The sequence below is a fragment of the Plutella xylostella genome, chromosome 14 (genome assembly GCF_932276165.1).
Source record: "Plutella xylostella chromosome 14, ilPluXylo3.1, whole genome shotgun sequence".
Lineage (NCBI taxonomy): Eukaryota > Metazoa > Arthropoda > Insecta > Lepidoptera > Plutellidae > Plutella > Plutella xylostella.
Window position 1 is genome coordinate 1,009,738 of NC_063994.1, and position 15,456 is coordinate 1,025,193.

A 15,456-nucleotide genomic window follows, 5' to 3' on the forward strand; every position below is an offset into this window, starting at 1 on the left:
AATGCTTGCGTCTGCACAGCGGGCAGTTCGGTTTCCGCGCAGGGCTGTCGACTGAGAGCGCCATTATGTGTTTTAAGCAAACTGTTCAATACTACACTAGTAGAAAGACACCGGTCTATGCGTGCTTCTTAGACCTTTCAAAGGCTTTCGATAGGGTGTCCTATAATATTCTTTGGCATAAGCTTGCGAAAGAAATGCCACTGGAGTTGGTTTCAGTTTTTCGCTACTGGTATGACAATCAAGTTAACACAGTTAGATGGTCTAATTCCAGCAGTGGCGAGTATAGGTTGGGCTGTGGGGTAAGACAGGGGGGTTTGTCTTCCCCTAAATTGTTTAACCTGTACATGAATGATCTGATAGGTGAGCTCAGCAGCACCAAAGTTGGTTGCTCAATAGATGGCGTTATGATCAATAACATAAGCTATGCAGATGACATGGTGCTGCTGAGCCCATCGATCAACGGTCTCACGAGGCTTCTGGCAGTCTGCGAGTCGTATGCGGAAACACACGGACTTAGGTACAATACTAAAAAAAGTGAACTGTTAGTCTTTCAGGCTCCAAATATAAAAAAGAGACTGGTTCCTTCAGTCTACTTAGGAGGAGTAGAGTTAAACAGAGTCACCGAGTTCAAGTACCTGGGTCACGTGGTCACGGAGACGCTCGTAGACGACCTGGACATGGAGCGGGAGCGCAGGGCGCTGGCGGTCAGGTGCAACATGCTGGCTCGCCGGTTTGCACGCTGTACTCGACAAGTCAAGCTGACCTTATTCCGAGCGTACTGTCAGTCCTTCTACACGTGCAGCCTGTGGGTCAACTACACGCGCCGGGCCTACAGCGCGCTGCGCGTCCAGTACAATAACGCACTGAGGATCGTGTTGGGGCTGCCGAGATTCTGCTCCGCATCAGGTATGTTCGCTGAAGCCAGAGTGGATGACTTCTTTGCCGTCATGCGTAAGCGAGCAGCTTCCTTGCTATCGCGTACGCGGAGCAGCTCGAATGCTATCCTCAGTGTGTTGGCGGATAGGATGGATAGTCCAATTGTGAGGCATTGCGTAGGTGTACACATTAACCGAAATAAGAAATGAATATATTAATTCTATTTATTAATTCGATTTATTAATTCAATTTATTAATTCAATTTATTAATTCAATTTATTATTTCACTTTATTCAATCCAATTTAATCTACATTTATAATGACATTTAAGTATATTTATTTATTATTTCGGATCTAATTTAATTTAATTTTTGCATGTACAGTGGCCTGCGCCTAAAAGTATGCAGGCACGGTCCGCACAGTGATGCCATCTAGTATAAACCTTGTAACTACAACGTATTGGACGTGTGTTTGATGAGTGCATGTTGTTGTTCTATAAGAGAGTGTTTGAGCAGTACGATATGGTTTATATTCGCTGTTTTTACTACTGTGTATATTAGGTAGTTAATTTCATACAATTTCGTCATAGTCACTGTGGCGTAGTTGTTAAGGCGTGGCGCGGCGGTGCCGCATGAGTTATTACGAATTTGTTGATACTTCGCATCCTGTTATTGTTTTTTGTGACTTTAAAGATCATATGATAGAAGTGTCCTTTACTTTCTTTTTTAATTTTTAAATTCGATTAAGGGTTTGTTATTATTTAAAACCAAATTTAAAAAAAAGTTTTTATTAAAATATTAAAACATGAATATTACTTAGTTGACTTTAATTAACATGCTTGAGTTAAATATAAATACTAACTATAATCGAACCACAATTACTCTGCTACAAAATAAAAACTACTAAAAAAATGTTTAGATTGAAATACTGATTAATATAATATTTATTGAAATTGACAACTATGAGATTAACATTTAGACTATGTTCTTTTCCATATTTGAAAATGTCACGGTGAATGACAAAACGTAGCATATAAAAACAAGTCAGTTAGGTTTTTCACAATCTTTACCACCCTTCCGCCTGTGCAATTAACAATTTACTACACATGACAATAATATTGTATACTTATTGAGTTACCTAATCAATAATTTGAGTATGGCCGATTTATAACTTGTGCAGAGATAACATGGTTCATATATACTTATATAGTTAAGTGAAGTGAATCAACATGTTACATATTGTAACAATAACATCACTCACTTTCTATAACCAAACGAAACCCAACGAACTTAACGCAAAATAAAGTAAATAGGAGAATAAATAGAAGAATAATAATAATTAAATGCTTAATAGCGAGTTGCTGCACCCTCCTGGTTCATGACTTCTTGCAGCCGTCTCGACATGCCTGTCACCATATTCCAGCACATATCACGGCCGCGATATGACTCCCACGTTGACGTCACTAGTTTTTCTAAGTTTATCTTAGTTCTTACTTCGGATGGGTCCCAGTTAAGCACCATTTGGCCCCACAAATTTTCAATGGGATTGATATCGGGGCTTTTAGAGGGCCAGTCAATAATAGTAATATTTGATTGTGTCCTTAACCAGTCACGAACAACTTGAGCACGGTGAACTGCACAGTTATCATGCACGAAGTAAATGTGATGTGGTTCAGGATACACATTGCGCACCGAGGGTAACATTACATCTCGTAACAATTCTAAATATTTGAGACCAGTCATACGGCCCCCTACTTCAACCAACTCGCCGGGACCCATCGAGGACATCCAGCCCCAGTAGCCGAGAGTAATCCTGCCGCTGGTTCTGCATGGAAGCGTGTTAACTTCATTGTAACGTGTTCCTGTTGTTCTCCACAAAAAAATTCTACCATCTTTGTCTGATTTAAAACATTTTTCGTCAGTAAATATGACTATGTTATCCTGCCAGTTAAAATTTAAATATTGGCGAGCGAATTCTATTCTTGCTTGACGATGGGCTGGTGATAGCGCTATTTTCTTCGCTGGTCGATAACAATGAATGCCGCCTGCATGCAGATGTCGGCGCACCACATCCATGGATACTCCATGCTGAAGGGCAGTCGCACGAGTCGTGGCAAATGGATTTGCTGTATGAGCTGCTATAATATCTCGGTGGCGGGCATTAGCTTCGGTATACGTGATAGATTTCCGACCACGTTTTAAATTATCTATTTCCCCTGTAGAAGCATACCGCCTTATCCATAATTGGACGGTTTTCCTCTGTAAAATAAACATAAATTAAGCATAAAGACTTTAATTATTTTCGCCTACTGTGTCATTAGAAGTCACAGAATAGTATTTGGATGATTAAAACATTGGACATACCGTTATTAGCAATCGGCGAGCTATCTCACTAATGCTCACATTTTCTTCATGCAAAACAATGATCCTTGCCTTCATAATCACCGTTAAATGATGCATTGCGAAACAAAATAAAATTTCAAAGCTGATTGTTAATCAATAACACTTGATAGGGATCAATAATCAACAATAGTTAGTAGCAGTCAGGTGCAATGTAGCGGACGACTAACTAAAACTTCTTCTTTTTATTTATTGAGTTGTCATAAGATTGAGGGTAGAACTATACAATATATTATATGTGATCATGACTCCCAACGCTTCTTTGAGACAATACAACACTTACGTTCCACTCAACGTTTTATAAATCGCTTTGGCTACTAAATATTACTTATCGGTGCTTACTACTGATATCAAGAATGTTAAAAGGCATTTAAAAAGAAAAACTAATAGTTTTACTATTTAGTGGAGGACTTGAACCCAGGGACCTTATGCCGCCGCATCAATTGATGAATGCTTAACCAATCAGACTATCACCGACCATGATTGCGTTGTCTAAATATGCTATCAGTTATTATTACCACCACCGCCCCGCAACTTATATTTACAAGCTGGTTACTAGATGGCATTACTGTTTGCAATTCGCCTGATTACTTTAAGGCGCAGGCCACCGTACCTACCTATGATATTAATATTTTGACTAACAATTTTCGACATGTTTTACTAATTCACTATGGATGTTATATCTGAAAATAAATGTTTAATAATAATTATCTGAACTGACACTTTCTGTTATCATGACAGTCATAATGAGTTAGCATCCTTTCCTCTGGAGATGGGGATTTCTACCAATCCGCTTTAAACTGCCATTCACAATATTGTTTACCTTACCTATTATTTCTCTTTAAGTACATTCCAAAGGTAATGGGACGTGGTGTTATATTTTGATTCGGTGCATATTGGAGTTTTTGTATGTGAAAATGTTGCAGACTTTACTGGGCAATTTTATTTCTTCGCCAACTTATCTTGAATAGTAAATTAATTATTTTTTATTAAAACGTGAATTTATTACAGTATTGGCCTGATTTATAGGAATTCCCATCGGAGGAGGTGATCCGCCCCTCTCTTCCAACTGGCGCTTGGAGCCCCTTGCAATGGGACTCTTTGATGTTCCTTTGTGTTTCCCAAGTTTTTGCTTCTAGATCTCGATGACTGAGGGGAACTAATGTTTGACCTACATGCCACACTGTCACTAGCATTACTACCAAGCAGCTTCTAAGTTCTTTCTCTATTGGTCAGTTTGCCTTGCTTTTTTAGTTCTTTAATATTGCTCATAAAATCCCTGTATGAGGGAGCGTGGATCTTTTCGACAACGCTGTGAGGTGAATATAACAACGCTCTTCCCAAAGGTCATTGTAGTATGACCCTCCGAATGTGCCGATAATTTCTTTCCGATAACTCTTTGGCATGCTCTTACTAGGTCTGTAGAGGGCAATGCAAGCCGGAATTTGATGTCTGAAGTGGGTGTAATTTCGTGCCCCAAATAATTCTTCACATGAACTGTCTACAACTTTCCACGAAACCTGGGTTCAGGATCATTTGATTTTATAGAAGCAATGACTGTATTAAAGGGCTGCTTCTCGTCCTCGTTTTCCGGAATGAGTTGGGCAAAGTCTCGTGGTTCGGACTACAAAAATATGGTAGCAAATGATGTATACAATATCATGGTATGAAACTAAATAATACGTCTAATAAATTAACAAGCTTCATACAACTAGTCTCCTCTTGCACTTCTTATCCCCCAAGTTCTAGCACGTAAATCTCAAACAGCAGTCGTAGACATTCATCCGTCGGGCGTGTCCACCGCGGCCGCGCCTTCTCAATCACCTCTTTTTTCGTCCTATTCTCTTTTTAACACCCTGTATATCCGTCAGATGCTGACGTACACGGCGGGCCACATCAACTACGGCGGCCGAGTGACCGACGACTGGGACCGCCGCTGCCTGCTGTGTCTGCTGGCTGACTACTACAGTCTGGCCGTGTTGTCCGAGAGGCATAGCTTTGATGAACACGGCGCTTATAAACAGGTTTGATAAATGTCTCTTCATATGGTTCATCATCATCATCATCATCATCATCACGACCCATCACTTCCCCAATAACATCGATATCATACTGTGCTGCCTCACCACCAGTTAGTTTTTCAATGCGGATGTGTGTCCAATTTATTGTCCCGATTACATTAGGGAATCTCAAATGCGCTTCGGTTTCTGGATGTCTCGGCACTGATTGGTGACCCGCGACTTAGGAGGGAGGCCTGGAGTTTTCTCCTTGGCCGCCGCTATGGTCTCCCAGGCATATTTATTAGTTTGAAAAACTATTTCTTCCATAATAGGCTGGTCCCAAAATTGAGTGAACAAGCCTGCTGGACTTGTTCCTTCAGATTTAGTACCAGACTGTTCCTGGAAGACCTCGCTTTCCCCCCTAAAAGTTTCATAGTCGCTGGACCACAAAAAATCACCAATTTCTTGATCCAACGCTGCCTCCAGCCCATCACCATCAAGCCCCACCTCCCCTTGGTCTTCGAAAATTTGCCATAGCTCCTGCACCGTAATCCCCTCGTCGTCGTCGTCTATCTCGCTGCCCGAGTCAACACCGAGCCTTTCGGCCAACGCCGCGTAGAGGAGATTTACATCCTACATATAACATGCCACACCTTCTTGTAAGTGTTCTTCAGTTGTGATATGTTTAAGAATTTCATTGGGAATGCTAGAACTTCGTAGACCAGATTTGGGTTCGCAACCAAAAAGAGCACGAAATGGTGATGTTCCTATAATTCTGTGGAAAGATTTATTTTTACTATACTAAACGAAGAAGCAGCCCATCGCCCATTTTGTGGTATTATTTTCTCGCAGCCAAGCACGAAGCATGTTTTCAACATCTTGGTTACTCCTCTCAACACTACGTTGGGTCTGAGGGTGTCGCGGAGATCCGTGTATTATGTTGCATTCAGGCCACATTTTAACCATTTCCTCAATAATATTGGCGGTGAATTCTTTGCCGTTATCGCTCTGCAGTATATATGGTGCACCAAATTCTAAAAATATTTTTAGAAATTCCGTCAATCAATTATACGTCATCTCCATATAAAATTCTTGACAGATGTGTCAAAAGTCAACCACTAATACCTGGTTATGCTCTAACCGACTATGGAGAAATTGGCACTAAGGTAAGAAGGTTTTTGTTGATCCAATTTGAGATAGTAGAAAGGCTGCGTTCGAGAGAGTTGATTGCCAGTTTTTGTCATAAAATATAATAGCCGTGTCATCGGCGTAACAGAATAGTTCATTAATCCAGTAACATCGAGATCGATCGAGAATCCAGTAGCACTGGTTGACGGAGTGTGGCATTCGCTGGCCTCGGGGCGAGTAGTTGGAGTAGCAGAAGAGATGTTCGCCGTTTTGGGGTCCTTGCATTTTGTTCATTTCCATTTTTGTTTCGTAATAATCTGAAGTTTTTTGAACTCATTTTCCAATAGTCCGTTACAGTAGAAGAGGAAAAAGTGAAGACACTGGGAACATTTAAGTGATTCTTCCTGTTTTGTTACTTTAGAGCATGAGAAGCCTTCCATTTTAGTGATCTTTATTTCATAAATAATTTTGTTTTAAAATATAATTAAATTGTTTTAAAATAAATATTTTAAAACAATTTAAAATAAAAACACCCTCATAACTTGTTCTTGCTCTTTCAGAGTGTTGGGCATGTAAATGAACTCATTACTTAATATAGCTTGGCTTATGCCATGAAAGTCACCATTGTCATCCTGAACCGGTTTTTTAAAATATTGAGGGTGAAATACGTATTATTAGATCAAAATATGAATTGTACATGGCTTCGCTTCACCAGTGATGTTCACTATAGAATACCTTATATTGAGATTTTCTTTTGTGAGGCAAGGAAAATAAAGAGCCAGAAATGGTCACTACATACCAGACTCATCTTCAGATCATCTCACCGCAGTCAGGTGGAAATACTCTCTCTGTACTAACCTCATTCCTCACCGCATCGCTATCAGAATCTGATACAGAGGATACTGCAAATTCTTTTGAGTCTCGCATAATTTCATTACGAACTAAATCGGTAATACTCCGGACAGTTTCTTTATTAAACTCTTTTTGAATTCCACATCGTCCAGAGTAAAAAGGTCTTTTCTCCGTCGGTACACCTTTTTCCTACGTGGCAATGCATACGAGCTATCAGCTGTATTTTAACCAAATTGATCATCACATCCATCACTGAGCACCAAAGACGAAGAGACTTAAATTATATATCGACAAATAATTGTCAATTGGCAAATTTTACGTCGAATAAACAACATTTTGATTGGATTGAGTTATTTTTCGATGCTTCTCAACTGCAGGGTCGTAACTCTTTAAAATACAATACTTATAAAAAATAAAATAAAACTTATTTCATACCAACAGCAAAGCTCAGCAGCTACTCTAGATGACTACCTCACCTACATCCGCACGTTGCCACTGAATGATGACCCCGCGTTGTTCGGCCTCAACAGCAACGCAAATATCAGCTATGCCTGGTCGGAAACCATGACTACTTTGAGTAAGTATATCTTAATTCTTGGAGACCACGTAGCAAAACGCCCTCTTTTTCCCACATTTCCCTATAAAAGACAAGGACGATGAGTTAGCCACGTGATTAGCTATAATTGTACAGCCGTGTCACTATACAGTGCGGAGTAAGAAATAGGTATGAAATAAATCTGTGTATGTTCACATACATCGCAAACAGTATTTAATGATATTTGCTGGTACGAGTATTTAATTGAGTGATAAGGAAAATTAAACTCGCCGCCTGGTACAACTTGTCGTGCATTAACTTTTTATTTTTACTTTTTAAATTTATGTTGCCAACAAGGCAATGACAATTTATTCATGTTGCCAACAGTATCATATTTTTTATTAATCACTTTCTGGCGACTTATCACTGCTATCGTTTACATTTATAATAAATGATTCACGCAAATTTTCAAAGTTGTGGTCCATTTTGTTTATTTGGGGTTCCACAACGTCAATTGCGTGTTTAACACATTTCTTCCGTTTTTGTGGAGTTATCTTCTGCACTGCTGCGGCAAACAGCTTATTAAGTTCCCTCAATTTACTTCAAAGTTGTATTATTGGCGGCTACATTCCCTTTAACTTGAGCCCATATTAATTCAACAGGGTTTAATTCGCAGTGGTATGGCGGAAGGCGAAGAACAGCCATATTTATGGATTTTGCGTATTCGTCAATCACATATGCATTAAATTCTTTCCGATGCTCTTTTACTATTTGTAGTAGTTCCCCTTTGAATAAATTTTCTTCGTGCACAATATTTTTCCCCTTCAACCATCCTATAATATCTGCGTTTTTCGTATTCGCCGTGGGGATTTTCTCTAGTGTAAATAAGCCTAATTCTTACCACTTAAGTAGATCCTCAAAAATTTATAAAATGAATAACGATACACAGTTATTTACGTTAAGTAATTGTAATGTCTTATAAAGTATATTCTTAAACCGTACTTTGAGATCCTATCATTGGTTGACAGTCTTAAAAATCACAATCTTAATAATCTTCTCCTCTTTTTCTTAATCTTAACGTACCTAGATTAATTATTTTGCCAAGCAGATGGTCTTTGCTAAATCCTGGCAGTCATCGCAGTAATAAAATTTTATTTTTTATGTTGTTCCTGCACATAGCTCATGTACCCATACTTCAAAATTACTGCATTTAATCATGTTTTCTTTTACGTCTTGTTGACATATTTTTCAATACCACCTGTCATTTTAAATTTCGTCTAAACGTTGGTTTTGGTAAGTTATACATTCGACAAACTTCGTTTAATTTTGAGTCACCAGTTAAATGTCTTAATTGCTTCTTCCATGTCGTCTTTGCTCAAAGAGTTATATGTTCTTTTTCACATGTTGCCCTAAAATAGGAATAATTATAATAATAATAATAATAAGAAACAATTAAATTTTACCCAAGACGAGATATAGACGAGGTAAGATTTAGGCGCAGGTAATTCATAAGCAAGTTTACCCTACTTTCCGTGAGTGGTATGAAGAATACTTAATCCATTACAATGACTGAGTTTTCCGGAAGTTTTTCTATCATTCCTTTGAACCAATTTTCAAATGTATCGGATTTCATCTCCTTATGGTAGTCACCGTCTTTCTTTGACTCGAAGACAAGCAAAGCTCCTTCTACGAAACCATCTTCACTCCCAACATTTGTTATAATTAGTCGTTTACCCTTTCCTTAACAATAGATATAATTTGTTAATTATTGTCAGACAGTGCAGGTGTGTCCGCGGCATCTCTTTGTTAAACAAATAAAATAATTGATACCTAACAAAATATTACCTGAGGGATTTTTAAGCCGGTTGACAATGCAGACATAAATGCTGCTCGTGCGCTGACTATTGTTGTATCAGACCAAACTTTTGACGTTGTATGGCCTTCCTTGATCCAGGTTTCATCCAAATAATTCCAATTAATCCAGCTTCTTTTGCCTTTCCAATATCTAACAAATAATTTCAACAATAAATAACAATATCTAACAATTTGTTTAATAATATTGTGCAAAGAAGTTCTTTTAAAACTCGCCAATGAGCCATCATCTTTAATTTTGACAATACTTTGTCTTTGTCTTTTGATTTCATTAAATAAATTGCCTCTTTACAACTTTCTTAAATACCAACATACTCAGCCTATGTACTTTACAATAGCCGCGTACCCACCTAGCGCACAGCTAATGAGACACATTGGTGCTATTGAAAACATTCCATTCCAGCGAACCTGAGCGAGTTGCAGCCCAAGGAGTTGTCCCTAGGGGACGGGGAATCCCCAGAGCAGCGCACCGCCGGCGCGGCCGCCGACATCCTGGCAGTGTTGCCGGCGCCGCTGGACCTCGCCGCCATTGCCGCCAAGTGAGAGAACAACATGACCATAATTAATGCTGCCAAATGTTGTCGCTGCGTCATGTCAATGTTCAACCCTTCAACAACATTTTGGGCACTCATGTTCATTATTTGCTTCATGTTGATATGTCCAAGTCTTTCATGCCACTATTTAATGTCACTTTGAAAACTTTGCAGTACATTATAAGAGTCCGGAATCACTGTTTTAATTTTTTACTTATTTTACATTTATTTACACTCATCACTACTTAATTTTCTTTGTGCATTTTATGATAGTGTGCCCTTTTCGAATTATCACACCTTCAGAAAACAGGTTTCTTCTTAAACTAGGCACATACAACACACCCCATAGCATGCTGTGCTCCCACTGTCCATTGACCGATTGTTTCATTCATTATATTTTTTTCCAATACCGCTGACTTCTACAGACTGTTTGTTTCCCAATGACAATGATTTCTGATTGCATTAGTCAAGTTCATCAGTCATCAGTTCAAATTAAAAAAGTCTTTTTTGAAAGTCATGTGAGCATACGAGCCCGCTGTCCAAGATCCAAGTATTCAGAATGATATTCTCAATTTGCTTTTGCATCTCAATCCCCTCCTCAATCACATCAATATCACAGACAACAGACACAACAATGTGACAGTGTCATGGTTGGGATTGTGAACACGGTATCCTTTTACATTTTCCGAGTATGATCGATGCTCCACCTGCCCACAAATGTCTGCATGTACTACATCGAGCAGCTCATTTCCCCTATTACCATTATGACTGAATGGCAACCTGGACTGCTTTACCTCACACACATAATGCAGCTTGTTTTACTGACCTGAGCCTTATCTTTATACTGCAAACCATGAGCAGCACCATCCCCCATCATATTCAGATCTTTGCTGTTTATGTAGCCAAATCTTCTGTGCTAACATCTCCTGATAATGATGTAAACAAACAATGAATTTTCTTAATTCTTAGTTTAATAATAATAATTTATTTATTAAACCAATAATAATAGTTTGTAAACTCCATCAACTGAATCAGCTGTGGCTACAAGTTCACTCTTTCGATTGTAAATATAACAGTATAGAACACCACCTTACGCTATTGACTCAAATTTCTGACGTGGGCGCAAAGACCGCAAAGCTGAAGTGGGCCTGGGCAAGCCACTTTTGTCGCAGGAACCCGGACCGGTGGGCCAGAGTTGTCACCGAGTGGGTGCCCAGTGACGAACGTCGGCGCCGAAGACCTAGGCGGAGATGGCGGGACGACTTGGACAAGTTACTACCGAAGTGGTCCGAAATGGCGGAGGAACGCCATCGTTGATAATTAAAATATTAACTTATACGTAATTTTTTCTGTTTCTAGACATCCTGTGCTGTATAAGGAATCGCTAAACACAGTGCTGATCCAAGAGTCAATTCGCTACAACAAACTGTTGGCTGTCATCAGCAGTTCTCTGAAGTAAGCATTCAAATTAAAAAAAACAATCACGCTTCAAAAAGTTTATGTAGTTTCTATTTCCTATGGCTCCACAGCCAGGAAATCAGGGCCGTCTTTTTTATTGGGTACTCTAATATTACAATTAATTAATTTTTCGGAGAGTAGATTTCATTAGAGTTTCGTTTACTTGCGATAAAATTCCATCTCGGCGCATTTGTAATACTTCTGCGCGATGACCACAGATTAGTTGTAATAGATCTGATGAGGTATTTTGGAATTCACCCGCCGAAAATAATTCCGTCATCTTGTCGTTTAACTGGTCGAAATCAATGGTATTCATGTTCTTCGCCCAGAACAAAAGGTCCTCGAGATTGCCTTGTAATGCTTGCCTCTGCTTGAGTATGCATAGTGTTAGTGCTGAATATGCCTTGTCTGCGTAGGTCAGGTGCCGCAACGTATCATATATACGCTTTTACCTCTTCGTTGGGTTCGAGATCTGAGTCGCGAGCACAAGTTTCGAACCTCCGTTAACGTTGCGTATCGTCAACTGTCACTGTCAAAATGTAAGGCAAAGTTAGTTCCAAAAGTGACATTTGTTTTTTCCATATGTTAGGTGGAATTTCACCAAACGCTAAACGTATTTAGTAGCCTGTCATACGTCTGTCAGTTAGTACAAAATGTATTTAAAATTTGATTTAGCGTTTGGTAAAAGTGACCCTTCGTGTAGATTCGAAAATAGTTTCGAATCCTGTGCTCGCTGCACAGGCTTCACTGAGGCGCATGATTATATGAGTTTTGTGTTTACTCACACCAATTCATATTGTCAAATAAATGCTCCTCATGCATTTGTTTTAAATCGCTTTCTGAAGTTATATAACACCAGGATATAATTATTCATCGTATTTAAATATCACATAATATGAACCCTGGGTCTTTTCAGTGGGTTTCAACTTAGGTAGTGTTCTGTCAATTGTAGTTCTGTTAGTCTCTTTAACATTATTTTCCTTCCAATGTTCATATAATATAAGATTCGTCATCTGATGTATCACATACAGAGTAGTCAGTCTAACAATCACTGTCATCTTCTTATTCTTTTTTATTTATCTTTCTTCTTTTCGTTTTTTTGTTTTGCAGAATCTGCAGCAGGAGCTTTGCTTTTAATTGTTATTTAACGTTTTGGGGGATTCCAACTGGTCGGCGCGGTCCAACAGTTTCATCCCAAAACTTTCATCCCGATCTTCTTTGTCGGCTATGGCAAGAAACGATCTGTCTAAGTTAGGAGACAGTAGTTTTATACGGTTATCTGTCCCAAGAAAATGTAGATCCGCCAGGATTCTACATGAGTCCGATAATATCTTAATAATTTCAATGTGGCTGCCATCGGTGAGCAGTAGGGACATAGCTTTGTACTCTGTAATGCCAAGCCCTAGCTTCTGTTGGTTAGCCTCCAGTCTTTTGTCTCTGTTTTTTAGGGACTCACCCACTGCAGAAATCACTTCTGGGTTAGTGACGGGGCTTGTAGGAGTTTACAATTATTTTGGGTTTTGTAGAGGGTGAGGAGTTTGTCCTTCAGCTCCTTGTTGAGCCCTTTTTTCAACATGGGGGTTCGGCGCTGATTCAAGTTATTATTAAACAAGTTGTTATTATTAAATTATTAACTATGAAAACTATGGTCCCTCACGTCAAAAACGTTTCTTACGAAATGTTGTAACCAAACTATAATTTGTGGTTTAGGTGTGTTTGAGTTTGGTGGTTTCACAGACATCTTATTACGATGGCATCTTATTATTAGGGGCGTGGCAAGTTAGGAATCAATTGATTGCGTAGCCAAGTTTGATAACGATCCGCGTTTATTTCTTTATGATTGTCACCTTCTGAGTCGACACATTTATGTAACATTAGTGGCCCTGGGACGAAGCCTTTTTCATTGCCTTTGCCTGCGTGTACAATAATTATTCGCTCTCCTTTGGAAATGGGTTTTTTGACACCTTTTTTGCTGCTATCTTGCCAAGTTTTAATCTTAGTATGTGATGTATGCACGTATGACTCGTCCATAAACACTATGTTTCTACCTGAATTCCTGAGCTGTTGTATTTCTCTGAGATATTGCTGATAGGATGAAGCTGCTGAAGATATTGACCAATTTGATAATGGAGCAATTTCAAAAAAAAAATATTTATTTACCATTTCTATGACATCTTTCCAACAACTGTCTAGATTTTCTTCTGGTATTTAATTTATGAGATGCCTTCACATTATTAGGGCAGGGGCATATATTCATGTCTGTTCGATGGCCGTCAATTGACACCACATTATTGGTATTTTTAACTTCTTTATCTGAAAATGTTAACAGTGCTAGATAGCTGCTGAGCTGAGACCCCAAACCATATACGATAATCAAATTCAATATCAGTCGGTAAAAGCGTGAGTCCGACTCACACTGTGCCGGTTGATATAGGTGCGGTACCGATAATCACATACGATATCTCTCGGTAAAAGTTGGTTGGTTTTGATCTGTACAGGGTCTTGCAAAAAGGGTATACTAAGCTGAAACCTACGCTACGTTTTCGGGCTTAGATATAACACGGTGCTCACGTGTTTGCGACACCCTATATAAGATCTATATGTTGCCTTGCAGAGATCTGCAGAAGGCTCTTAAGGGGCTGGTCGTGATGTCGGAGGCGCTGGAGGGCATGGCGGGCAGCCTGGCCAGGAACCTGGTGCCGGCCCTGTGGAGCTCCAAGGCATATCCGTCCTTGAAGCCGCTGGGTTAGTTTCCGTAATTTGTAATTTCACTGAGCTTCTCAAAGTTGACAAAACACCTACTTATACATATACCTATGTTAAACAAATAGTTTTGATTTAAAATAACACACACAATCATTGATTCTGTTTCTACAGCGGCGTGGGTTAAGGATCTGGTGCTTCGAGTGGAGTTCATGCAGAACTGGGCAGACCACGGCATACCGAGGGTCTTCTGGATATCTGGCTTCTACTTCCCGCAAGCATTCCTCACGGGCGCCTTGCAGAACTACGCCAGGAAACATGTCATTGCCATTGATACCATAGCTTATGCTTTTGAGGTTAGAACCGCTTTGAATTGTAATTTTTGAATTTTTAATTTAGGGCTGACTTGACTTGTTGATTCCTTGTGTTTACCATTGGAAGCGTGTGGGATAACATTTAGGAACCAGCTCGAAGGACCACTTTGTTAACGGTGGATGTGAATAATAGATGGCTTTGACTATTTGGAAAATTATATGCGACATCATAACAGAGATTTCAAAGGAAAAGCAAAACCCTACCTACCATAAATATTATATATTCTAAGGTTGTGAAACGCGTCGGCAACAGCAAGTGATTAGGTTTATTTAGGTACACCTTACCTTTGTCGTTAAAATCAGCCCTTAATGGTTCAAGGAATTACTGTTATTCGTTGAATTGACATGTCCAGTCATTCTCGTAACCTTAATTAATGTAACCTTAATTAATAATTATGGATCTTTTCAATAGATAATAATTACTTATCGATATGGGTGATATCTGACAGGCGTTATTTTCCTGCAGTACTTAACCCAACCGCCGGCTAAGAAGCCAGAGGACGGGTGTTGTGTGAGCGGACTGTTCTTGGAGGGAGCGAGATGGAACAGTTCAGAAATGACCCTCGAAGAGTGTCGTCCGAAGGAGTTGCATACAGGTTAGATTCGATTTGTACTCATAATTTAATATAGACGTAGCAGTAGCCGATGGATCCCTGGCGAGTTTATGCGATCGTTTTTGAACGAGACTCAATAGTACATTCATTTCTTCTTTTATGATGATGATGT

At 39.3% G+C, this 15,456-nt stretch overlaps 1 protein-coding gene across 1 annotated transcript in view; it reads left to right on the forward strand.

The window, feature by feature from the left end:
* LOC105385858 (dynein axonemal heavy chain 1) overlaps positions 1–15,456 on the forward strand; it is a 145,698-nt gene that overhangs the window by 128,149 nt on the left and 2,093 nt on the right. The window contains exons 78-84 of the mRNA XM_048625339.1: positions 5,147–5,299; positions 7,697–7,832; positions 10,066–10,201; positions 11,555–11,650; positions 14,268–14,398; positions 14,531–14,712; positions 15,197–15,326. Coding sequence (XP_048481296.1) covers positions 5,147–5,299; positions 7,697–7,832; positions 10,066–10,201; positions 11,555–11,650; positions 14,268–14,398; positions 14,531–14,712; positions 15,197–15,326 — 964 coding nt within the window. The remainder of the gene's footprint in view (positions 1–5,146; positions 5,300–7,696; positions 7,833–10,065; positions 10,202–11,554; positions 11,651–14,267; positions 14,399–14,530; positions 14,713–15,196; positions 15,327–15,456) is intronic.